At 38.3% G+C, this 12,704-nt stretch overlaps 1 protein-coding gene across 2 annotated transcripts; it reads right to left on the bottom strand.

The window, feature by feature from the left end:
• Positions 1 to 2,138: 2,138 nt before the first annotated feature.
• On the bottom strand, positions 2,139 to 11,055 carry casp7 (caspase 7, apoptosis-related cysteine peptidase). 2 transcript variants are annotated; one of them, XM_034860232.1, is made up of 7 exons: positions 10,841 to 11,055; positions 10,552 to 10,679; positions 7,270 to 7,421; positions 7,059 to 7,187; positions 5,250 to 5,425; positions 4,828 to 4,966; positions 2,139 to 4,697 (listed from the first exon to the last, which is right to left on the bottom strand). In XM_034860232.1, exons 2-7 carry the CDS (start codon positions 10,677 to 10,679, stop codon positions 4,471 to 4,473), a joined length of 951 nt encoding a protein of 316 aa, XP_034716123.1. In that variant the 5' UTR covers positions 10,841 to 11,055; the 3' UTR covers positions 2,139 to 4,470. The 2 variants fall into 2 exon arrangements, with proteins under 2 accessions (XP_034716123.1, XP_034716124.1); XM_034860233.1 differs by lacking the exons at positions 10,552 to 10,679; positions 10,841 to 11,055 and adding an exon at positions 8,538 to 8,967.
• Between the last annotated feature and the right edge of the window lie 1,649 nt (positions 11,056 to 12,704).

Genomic DNA, 12,704 nt, shown 5'->3' with positions numbered 1-12,704 from the left:
TAAAACAAAGCACATGTTTGCAAGTACACCAGGACATATATCACAAGGCCAACCCCCTGTGCTCCCCCCATACCACATAAAGCCTTCAAATCTGTGACAGGTCTATATAAAACCCTTGTGGTCGTGTTGTTACCACCGGTCAGTGAAGTTGTGCCTGCATTGCTATAAAGAAAGTTAATACTAACGTACGAGGAAAGGCCACACATGAAGTAAGCACCTCCACTATGGTTTCTCTTTGGGAAGAAAAGCCGATGTAACTATTAATCAACCACCCTGAGCATTTGTTCCTTTTACCTGCAGTTCTTGATCTTTTGATTTTCTTCTTATTTTCAAAGGAAATGCCCCTGAAAGATCAGCAGCACCTGCAGAGACAAAGAGATGGCATGGCCTACAGGATGAAGAAGCTGGCAGCTTTGCAGGTGGAGATAACAGTAAGTCTATTATTTTGTTTATGTCTGTGTTCTGTTGTGAGTAGAACTACAATACAGTACAAATCTTACATAGTGTACTTTTTGATTTTGTGATAAGTCATCTCTAAAAATTTATCAAATTTGATAAAGATTGGTGGGAAGAGTCTGAATGTTTATATATTAAATAAACTATTGTTCAAGTGGATGTTAGCTAACAGTGGTGGAACATACAACATGTTCTTGTTGTACTGTGGCAAAGTCACCTCAAGGTTAAATAAATTCTACGATGCAATTTTTAACATCCATTTCTATTTTGTGGTCCTCCTAGCTTTCCATCAACAAAGCACTTTCCCCATATAAACCTGGCTTATTTGTGTTTATTGCACTCTGTAGACACTGTGCTGTATGAAAACTCATTTTTATAGATGAGGGCCCCACCTAACATACTTATTAATTGTTTTGTCTGAAGTTAGAATATCTGAGGCTCTGAAGCGGACTGGCCCTGACCTGATTCAGATGGATGCATTCAAGACTGAACAACTACTGAGTCTCACCATCAACCTGCTGCTTTTCATCCGATCCCAGGTCCCTGTCACCTAGAAACTCTTTCAGACCTGTGAGTTCATCCATCGGGGTATACTGCAGCTTTCTGGGGGGTTTGGTGAGCTCCCTAGGTCCTGATACAATGAACCCGCTCCACTGCTTCTTCACTGGGACCTTCACTGACACTCTACATCAAGCATTGTGTCCTGGCCATGACAATGAAGGCACAAACTGGAAGTCCATTAAGATCAGCGATGCCTGCCGATCAGCTCCTGTTCTCTGAGATGGGGCAGGAATGCCCCTGGTTAGAAATATCAGCTGTCTGATCTGACTGAATTGTGACATTGCGTCACTTCTGGGAACTGTGCATGTCTGGCCTGTCTAAATTTACCAGAAGGAATCTCACAGATCATGTTGTTCAATTCCTGCTATTCATGCTTTTCTTGATGTGACCTTCATACTAAGCTGATGTGACGTTAGAGCTGTTCATACTGTAGCAACGTTTTTTTTTGTAATGCTATGTTGAATCATGCAATTGCAGAATTGCAAAAGACAGAAGTTGAGTTGGCAAAGGAAGAATTTAGTTAATAAATAATAAATTCATAAATATTAATAAATAATTTGGTTAGATGGCTCTGCTTTTGAACACTCAATCAATATGTTTGGATTTGTCTATTATTTAGCAAATTGAACTTTAAGATGAGGCTGGCGATATTACACATTTTGAAATTTTCAACAAATCCAGTTCCATTTGAAAAACAAGTAATTTCAAAAACATCTGGGCACTGTAATCAATTGTTACTCAAACAGTTGTAAATAGTGACTTTGTTGGAGACTGTTTTCAGCTGTGGATTATTGCACATTTGGCGCGTAAGTGAGTATTTACAACAGCAATTCTTTGTTGATTTTGTTTTTTGTGGTATTTGTAATGAGAATAAAGAATGACATCCTTATCCTTTGTGTTAACAGAAGGCTAAAGATGTTTGTCTGTTACTGTGAATTGCTTAATATTAAACTTAACAGTGGGTATAACTTTTTATAGTGACGTACTGTTTCAAAAATCTAAACATGACATTCAATGTATTCATTGACAGGCTACAAACATCTTCTTTGTGTTAAAAAAAGAAAGAAATGTGGTTAATGTGGTCTGTGTATGTGCAAGAAAAATGACAAGTCATTACAGAATAAATTCGTTATGTTTAATACAATAAAATGTTTACATGAGCATTCCTCTGTTTTGAAGTTATTTAAACAAGGTATTGCCCCAAATTAAAATGAAAATTGGGCCAGATTATACGTATAATGTAATTCATTCATTTTTCCAAATCTTTTCAAAAATATATTCCTGAGGACAACAGCATTTAACACTGGAAAGCATTTAAAATTGTACCCTTAAAGTATTTTTCCCTCCTTCAATTCCAATCCAAAACAAGTGGAGCAAACGCTCCTATCCGCACAGGCTGGGCACCACATCACTGATCGGCGTTGTGGTTATATTGGACAAGTGCACTGGGTGTGGAATGGGACAGGTCTCTAACTTTAGCCCGTATTGAACACACTTCTGGCAACTAGAATTATGATGTAAAAGTGTCACAAAAAAGAACTGATGAAAAAATACAAGGAGTGAAAAGGGGAAAATATGATAAAAGCTTTTGCTGACGTTTTCCCCCGAAGTTAGTGACACATGCTATCATGTGAATAATGTAAAAACATTGCAGCGACAATGAGAGTTTGGATTGTGTATGTTCAGACTTGTCACCACCAGTAATAGCTGCCACTGTGATTGACAGACTTTGGCACAATAGAACAGCGTATTTGCAGAAACAAACTTTGTGTAAGTTGTAATGACCTCAGCAAATGTCTACTATAATAAATATTTTATCATATAACTCAATGATTTCTGATTCATTTACTAAATCATGCAATATTGTTTGGAAACAACGATTACAAGGTGCAAGAAGGGCTTAAAAATAACTTAATCAAAGATCAAAAAATTAAAAATTAAAAAAAAAGACTTCGCTGGGTACCTCTTACTAGAGTGTAGTGTATGATAAGACAATGTACAACAGTAATATACAGTGAAATTATGTGGAATTTGTGATTTGGGCCCTAGTCCAGCTTTGCACCATGATCTTTCCCAATTGTCTGATCCAATTTTTGATATTCTTCTCTTCTGTTCTGTTCTCTTTCTAGTCTAGAAATCTTACCGCATGTTTCCTTATATCCATTAAAGTTATTAAAGACGAATGTCTTACTAAAAAAAGGGAAATTCATAAACTGATTTTTTTGGAACCTGACTAATTAGACAAGTGCTTACTGTAATTTTGATTATATGCAAATACACAAACTTCACTTACCCAGGGTTAAACCCCAAGCAAGTGAAGTCTTTAACATTGGGCTGAGTAAACTGGAAAATTGCAAATAATCCTTGCACTTGACTCAGAATCTCTTAGAACATATAACTACACAGCAAGAGATCACGCCCTCCTAGCCATACGTACAGTACATGACATTCTTTAACATTACATTAACCCATTTCATGGGACATTAAAGAACCTGAGGATGCCAGCATGCTGCTACCGACTTAAACTTGCTAGGAAGGCTGAGACACTGAGCCTTTGGCAAAAGCATTGTTGCATGTTTTGCTCAGAGGAGTATTGTCTTTCCTGTTTTCTCTTTCTTTTACAATTAACAGCTGATAACGTTAAAACACAGATAGCTGAAAATGATCTGATCCATTTTCCAGATGCTTTTTTCCCCTCCCTCTAACAATTCAGACAGGGTTAAAAATTAAAGCAACTCTGGCAATCAAAAGATGTTTCTTTCACTCTATTCACTTTCCTAGTGGGAATTTTAATAGACTTTCTAAAGGCTTTTAAAACATTCAAATGTCACCTGTTTTCCAATTCATTTTACTGTGCAATGGTGACAGTATTGTACACTGTACAAATGCTTGGACTGCATTAGACAGTTTAATCATCTCCTTCTCTCAGAACACTAAACCATAAATTATTTCAGTCATATAAAACCTATTTCATATAATAAATGCAAAGGACACATTTAGCCCAAAGACTCCTGTCCACTCTAAAGTTCCCTTCGACATCTATTGCAAATGCTGGAAAATGGAACGACACATTCAGATATGATTCCCCCAAACCCACAAAAACTGGCAGTAAATTTTCCGGGCTGGTGGAATTACATAGATATTTCACATGCCTGTCAAAAAAAGATTCAGATTATTCCGAAGAATAACCTAAAGAGGAAGTTTCACCATCAGCACATGAACGTGGAGTGCCACTGTAAATATATATATTTTTCTCTCACAGAGTGCTTGTTTTCGGGCCCAACTACACATGCAAACTGTCATATGTGCTCCAAATCTGCAGTGTCCTGCTGGGCCTGAATCATCCCTGAATGCTTGGACCACTTAGTCGGCACCTGAAACAGTCAGTCGGTCAGTCAGTCAGTCAGTCAGTCAGTCCGTGTTGTCATACAGAACAGTCAGTTAGGCTGGCGGTCAGTTGAAATACAGTTCTTTGGTCAGCATAGAGACTACACAGGGAATCTGCTTCTTCTCACTGAAGCGTGGATCTTCAGACCAGGACTCAAAGCTGGTAGCCACCATGTAGTTGACCCGTGTCAGGATCTGCATTATCTCCAGCTGTTTGCCAAACTCGTTGAGGACGTTGCAGAGCGCCTGGACAAACCAGGAGCCGCGTCCAGGGTTCCTCCAAGAGTAATACCCTGGAAAATCAACAAGAGTCACTGAAACGAGGCTCCAAGGGCTACCGATACATCCAGCACAGGTATGTGACAGATACCCGGAACACTTCAACTTCAAGCATTTCATAATCTAAAACGAAACTTAGTTTACCTGGCACAGTGGAGTAGGCAAAGAGGAAATCTGCTTCTACAGGGATCTTATGTCTTGGATTAGCATCTGTCTCCAGGGTATCGTTTGGCGGACCCGAATCTGTCTGTATACCATCATCAAATTCGGAACCCCGGCAAGCCTGGTGAAGTAAATGAAATGACATTTCATTGTGATCCTGAGTAGCTTTCTCAACGATGACCTGGTGAAGCAATTCAAAATTAACTGTTTTTAAAAACTGAGATGGGCAAATATGACACAATAGCTATCATCTGTCCGTGGGGAGCAATCTGTCTTCTCAACAAAAAACAACTCACTCTAAAGTAATGAACTCAACACAAATCTACACATTAATTAACAACCGTACCACATTTTGTTTTTTATCACACAGTCATTTAGAAATGAAAGTCGTCAGAACTTCGTACCTGGATGAAGAAGAGTTTTGGTTTTCCGACTAAGCTTTTGCACATGTCCCCCCTGAACAATGAGGTCATGGTCTTGATGGGCATGGCTCCGTCTGTTCCGTAGATCATGCCCTCCTCACCATGGCTTAGCAGGATACAGGCGAAACACGAGCTGTCACTATGGTCTTCCTCCGAGGCTGACCCATACACACACAAACAAACACTCAACTCTTAGCTCGGCTCAGGCCTATACTTCTAAACTAATCAATAATATCAGTAACTTAATGGATCTGGAGTTTATTTAGCAAACTCATTTCGTTTATCAATAATTTGATTAAATTATTAATTATACTATTAAGTTAATACTAAGTATCTTAAACTAAATAGCTTTGAGGAATTATAGCATTTTACAAGATTTTGTCTATAATCATTTACATTTTAATTTGTGTATTATTTAAATAGGTTATAATTTTCTAATCTTATAATAAAATATTGCCTAAGCCTATCACACATCAGTGTTTATCCCTTCAGAACCGTGATTGTGCTGAGCAAATCCCATAGTAAACTGCCAATAAGAAGATACAGTGTACAAAGTTGGTAGCCCGAGGGGTTGCACTGGAGGGAAGAGATCATCCGTAAGGGAACACAATGTGCCGATTAAACTTCATGACAATCTATCTATTTGATTTTTAAAATGTATATATATATATTTTTTTTTAAGATTATTTTTTTGGGCATTTTAGGCCTTTAATGGACAGGACAACGGAAGTTGTGAAAGGGGAGAGAGAGGGGGAGTGACATGCAGCAAAGGGCCGCAGGCTGGATTCGAACCCAGGCCGGCTGCGTCGAGGAGGAAAACCTCTATACATGGGCACCCGCTCTACCAACTGAGCTATCTGGGTGCCCAAAATGTATTGTTAACTAATTGGAAATTTTGGCCTGATATTGATACTAGAGGAAAGGTTGACGGTTCACCAAAATGCCATGGCATCTATTTTGCACCTGTAGAAGTCTCTTGTTTTGGACGTGGTGTTGAATCGAGGGTTGGACAACTATTGTCAGGCCTCAGTGCTACCTGGACAAAATGTGTGCAGATTCTAAGAAATAGCAGGCATTAAAAAGTCATATCTTATTATATTATAAAAGAAAGTCCATTCGTGTTCCCAAGTGCCTGAGGGGTGAATTTTCTGTCATCCAACCAATCCAGTGGAGCAGCAAAAGTCTTAACCTTTTGGTGAAATTGGCAGCACCTTCATTAGAATCTAGAGTGTGTAATTATTTTTACAACAGCACCACCCGCTGTCTGACCTGATGGTTTTAAGAAACACAACATGCTGTGACAATCACGACAAGTTGTACCTGTAGATCACACTGAAGGGTAATTAAGCATAACTTTACTGTATGTATATCAAAACACATATATTAATGAATCTGCTAGAGGTCATAATAAAGCTGTTAAAGTAAAGACATATCTGACTGGCACTGATATTCTTACCTTAAAATTGAAATGTGGCTGGACTTTGTCATTACACTCAGTTGCCAGTTTATTAGATACAGCTGACTAAAACTAACTGAGTGAGGTACAAGCGTCCCGCAATAAATCTTGCCTTCCTGAATGTTGTTCAAAAGTTATTCACAGGAGTCGATACAACCTGTTGTGAACTACCTTAGTATGAAAGAACATCTGATAATGTTTTCATGGTGTTTTTTGAAAGGTTTCTGTTTCTCTATATCTTAAGTGTTGGGATTGGTATTGGCATCCTGTTAGTTCAACATTGTTACTTACCCACATGAAAGAAACAAGAAAAATGTTAGGACTTCACTACTTACCCTCTCTGAGAAGATGCTCCATCTTCTCACATGTCTGATCATTGTAGATGAAGACATCGAAGCCCAGGCTCTTGAAGCATTTGAAAAGCTCACCTGCATCTCGGTCTGTGCCGTTGCGTACATTCATCCCTGCCAAGACAATCTGATTAGAATACACACTCTTTATGCAATTAGATAAGGTAAAATTAAATAAGGTATACAATGCCTGTACCTGTCTTTTCATCAAAGTTTTTATTGTTGATGATGATGCACTTGCCCACTCGCTGGTGGCTCATCTTATACTGGAATGTTGGTGAAACAATTCTATAATGGCTTTCAGAAGAGTAGTCCTGCTCCCGCTTCTGGCCATCCTTGTTCTTCTTACTATTAAGAGTCAGAAACAGAATATAAAGTACAGTTACAACTTTATGGTAGCATTTTTTAACATTTAAACTTAAAACTTAACTGCTGCAATATTATTATTTACTTTTAAGCTGTACCTAATGCACAATGTTTTAAGTTCAGCTTATCTTTACAAAGGCTGCTACTCTAGTGGATAAAAAAAAAAGATACACACAGTCAACACAAATCACTTGCATAATATTATTCCATTGTTAATGTATAGACCTTACACAACAAACAAAACAAAAATAAAAACAGCAAAAGGAATAAATAGTAACAATAAATAAAAGAATTACAAATGGACAGGCCATTTGTTCTTTTAACTTCCATAAAGTAACTCTTATCTTACATTGCAGCATCTCGCAAAAGTGAAACATTGCATATTAAATATTCTTGATTCCTACAGAACATGACAGTGTTGATCCCAAATGTTTCTACATATAAGTTACTTCAACACAAGTAAATGTCAAGACTTCCAATGCAAAGAAAACTCACATGAAACTGACTCACTCTGATCCACTTACTCAGAAACCTAAGACTACATACATTTTCAATTAAGGCATTAATATCATAGCCAAATTTGGTCGCAGTAATCCACTATCGGGTTAAAGAAGAAACTAGAAAAATGTTGCTTAGCGCAGATATGAAAAAATCACAACCACGTCAATGTGGATTGAGCGAGAGTTAATCTTCCACGAGAGGAAATTCTCACAGACCTGTCATATTTCTATTCTTTAAAAGATGCATCCAGATAGCAAAGCCAACAGTGGCCTATTGGGAGCTCAGAAAATCCAGGCTTGTTCCAGAAGAGCCTAGTCATCAAGTTACTCAAGCACAGAAACAATACACAGCGATGCACACTAACAGTCTCATGCACATACACCCACTGGAAGCCTAGCAATATTCTAACAAACATGTGATCCAGAACTTTTCAAGCCCCCCTCCCACTTCAAAATTGTGCCAACATACTGTACCAAACAAATGCACGAGGGTGGGCAAAGAGCTGCAATTCTGTTTTGCTGTGGGCTGGGCATGGCAAAAATAGGAGCAGGTAGAAGGCTGGCGATAAGGAATATGAGGCGGTTGTGTCAGTCTTACCTGGGATCTTCATTAAGCGCTACGCCACTCTGCATCTGAAATGTGTTGATTTTGTCTTGTTTCTTTTTTCCCCCCAAAAAGATTAAGTTTTTCCAGGCCTGGCAGCTTAATTTTTGGCTGTGTGCTAGGATACTGACATGCTCTCTGCACTGGATGGACACCTGACTGGGCCAGCGGATGCTGAGGACAGGGGCGGCGCACTGTGAGCCCCCTGAGTCAGCAGCCTCGCTACTACACCAGTGCTTTCTAAAGACCTATTCACACATGGCCCCTGAGCCTCGTTCCCTGCTGAGGTCAGACAGGGCAACAGGTTGCTCCTATGCTGACACGCAAATAATCCACCTGTAACGGCATCCATACTGTAAGTGCCTAATTGCCTTAACTTTACAACTAGATTCACAAGAAGATGTACAACACTGAAAGATCAATTACTAATAAAAAAAAAAGAACCAACCTTAACACACAAACAAATTACTAAAAACAAATCTGGTCATCATTCATTTTGTTCTTGGTTTAAAGCAAGATTTAGGCAAAATCTAACGAGAAAGAAAAAAATACAGACAATTATCATTACAATCGAGGACGTAGGTGTCGTTTCAAAATTGAGGTGGACACATTATAATTGGGGGCTCTTGAGCGTCAAACCCTTAATTTCCGGTATTCTGGTGAATTTCTATGCAACAATCTGTGCATTTTTTGCATCAATTCTTTGTGCAAATGTACCTATGTAAATGAAAGTATTATTATTTAATTATTATTACTAATTATTCTACTGTATTGTTAAAAACTTTCTGCAAATTCAAAACCTCACACGTGTTTCGGGATGTTTTTTGAGGATCCATGTACATCTCAACAACAAGTCTATTAGAGAATGAGACCTCGTTAAAGCTATAATAAGCTCCGATGGTTAAATCTACATTGAAGACATGACATTTAAAATCACAAGAAAAAGCCTCACAACATTTCTGAGCACACATACAGGCAGCTTCATTTTACAGATAAAGAGAAAGAGAAATATTCTAAATATTCATCATGAATTATACTGTATGTATTATTGGCACAATCTGCACTCAACCCGTTCAGCCTCTTTTTTGTTATGCAAAATATTTTTTTTGTATTTATAGTTTATTTCTTATAATGTTTAATGTTTTGTTTCTGTGTACTTATTGTGGCAATAAACCCTTTTCTGATTCACTACAGGTTAACAGTGCCACCTTGTGAGTCAAACTGGAACAGAGGCTACTCCCTTACATCGCTCAGACTTTTAGTAAGACACAAGACATTGTGTAAGGGCCAAAACTGGTTCGCTGTGTCAAAACAAAAGTTATGAATTTCTCAATTTTTTAAATTAGTTTAGGAGGTCTGTTATATAACCATGTGGCCTCTTGACCCCCCCCGACACAGTTTGTGTGATTATTATCTGGATTTTATGCAGTTTTATTGTGTGAGCAAATAAAATAAATGAATAATTGAAATTATGAAAATCTGCAATTATGATATGAGAAATGAATGCCAATTTGCTGTTACAAGAAAGCACAGCTAATATTCTTTTGAACTGGATAACCAGCATACTGCACTATAACAGTACTAGGGGTGAAAATAGGGACAAAAGGAATTGGAAATACTGAAGGCAAGCAAAACAATAGAACAATATAGAGATAAATTTAGTAGAAAACCATCCTACAGGATTGCAGCTGTAGAACACTCAGGCCATGTATATTTGGTTATGCAAAGCATTCTCAATGCCACACAAAAGAATAACAACTAATGGCAAGACTCCACCATCAAAGTCTCAATAACTAACACAGGCCACAGGTGATAGATCCCTGTATTGTGCTATAACTCCAGTAATACATAACCAATTACCGTAAACTAACTAGAGAGGGAATCGTAATGAAAGTGAATTTGAAGTGATTTAAATTCCTTATGGACTAAACTCTTATGTCTTGTATGTATATGACGTTACGGGTTTCCATCTCCACATAGCTACAGGAAATGCTGAAAAGGAAATCACCTTCCGAAAAGAAGAAATCTTCCTTTGCGGTCAGGTTTGGCGTCTGTTGTGTCTCCTGTCAGCGTTCCTTCCTCAATTTCAGCTCCAGCTCCAAGTTCAGTTGGCTCGGCAGGATCTCCAGCGGCCATCTGCAGTTATGCACACGTATTTATTGCAACGTTATGGATTGATGAACTTACTGTACATTGTGACGCCAGTTTACGAGTCCTGATTAGTTTAGCGCCAAAAGGTTGTTAGCGAAAACAGTTTTCAATTTAGAAACAGATAAGATCCATTAACATGAACTTACACTCGGATTTGTGTAATGTGCTTTGACAGTCTAGCAAATGCACAAAAGTGGATCGATCTTGAAATGGACGAGGTTTTTGCCTAGTTTCTGTTCCTGACAACTTGAGAAAGCGAAAGAAAGTTCAGCGTGAGGTGTCAGAGGTGCGTAACTACGTCATCCCTGCGTCACATTTGCCAGCTTCTGTAAATCTGCCTCACTTCACAATAGCATGCAGTCACTTTTAAATCAAACTCTACAGTTTATCTTGCATATTAGATTTGATAAGCAAATGTAACAATCAGAATATAGAAAACTGTAGTAGATATATGTAAACATTATAGACCGTTATGGTAAACATAGATAAAGCAAAGAATATTAAAATGACACCATCAAAAGACAAAAACCCCACATCACATGGTTATCATGCACTCACTGTTTACAGACTACCACACTTATGCAAAATCCCTGATCAGTAAGAGAAAACGTTTGTGCCTGCTGTTGTATTTTACAACCCAGATTATTTCCTGCGTAGCCCCAATTTACAGATGTTCCCTAAACCCCTCCCTCCCAAAGCAATTTAGACAGGTGTGCGAGACGCTCTCAGTATGCCTATTTCATTTGAAATAAGATATTTCTAAACAAACGGTAAGATTTCCAAGACGTGGAATAGAGTAGAGCTGGCAGAAATGCCAAAGAGAAAACTGTCAAATTGTAGAGTGGCCATTAAAAGAATAAATTATCGCCAGGACGAACTCCGTTGGGCGTGTTTTTAAGTAGCTAGCTATTTTGAATCCTGTGGAGTTAGCTAAGGTTAGCTGGCTACCCAACGTTTCGCTGCAATATAGCTAGCTAGTTGAGTGTGTTATTTTACTTGGAGGAACCATATGAACATGGTAACACAAAACCAGTCAGGGTATAACGTTTTGTTGGATGTTGTAAGTTAAACACGATGGTTGTTTTAACGAGCTGTATAACCGTCCACGGCCTAGAAGCTAGCTAGCTACTTAAGTGCAGCTGCTTCTGATCTGAACTGTTGTCACACCGCCGCGCGGCAACCGCGGTCTACCGCCCGGCGACGCCAGAAGTTCAGGACGGAAGAATTTAGCTCATTACTCTAGGAGGGGGTAGACCAAACCGCTGTAACCCTACCGCAGTGTGCGAATTTGAGAAGCCGCTTTACACTGTTCCGCCAAATGTCTTGAGACGGCGAGTTACCGCCGCGGTGTGAATGCCCACTGAAACGTATAGTTCTAGTCTCACAAAGCATGTGTACTCATTGCAGTTGAAGCTACTGTAATGTACATGTGCTGACAAATGCAAAAGGCCAATTGTGTATTATTTTGGAAATAAAATAAAAGACATTTGAGATTAAACATTTTTTATTATAATTATTGTAAAGGTGTGTACTATAAGATGGACAGTGAAACAGGAAAATGGGATTCTGTCGGTTGACAACGTAGAGCTAGCGTTACTTCGTGAACTGTATTAGGATAAAGCTCTTGAGATGTAGCTATCAACTCGTTTTGGTTATCATCACTACATAACAATAGAGGAGAGAAGGAGAAGAAAATAAAATTAATAGAAATACAATTCACATACAACAGCCATATAAAGAAACAAAAACACAAGTTAGATTAATCAAAACATTACAACCACTGGGTAGCCAAACTGGCCAGTAATAGATACGCTGTAGTGCTTGACGATTTGAGTTCGTAATCCAACTACAATCCCGTAAAAAACAGTATTTATGAAGAGTAACAACACCATTGATAAAATCTGGATGTTGTGCCATTTCAGTTTTCACTAGGATCTAAATAAAAGAAAGTAAGAAGGCTTAATATTATTTACACTTTTTCTGAGATATCAGTTTTTGTTTTTTTTGGGG

Source organism: Etheostoma cragini, chromosome 21 (assembly GCF_013103735.1).
Source record: "Etheostoma cragini isolate CJK2018 chromosome 21, CSU_Ecrag_1.0, whole genome shotgun sequence".
Lineage (NCBI taxonomy): Eukaryota > Metazoa > Chordata > Actinopteri > Perciformes > Percidae > Etheostoma > Etheostoma cragini.
Note: the sequence above shows the minus strand (reverse complement) of the source record. Positions and strands in the feature narration are given on the sequence as shown.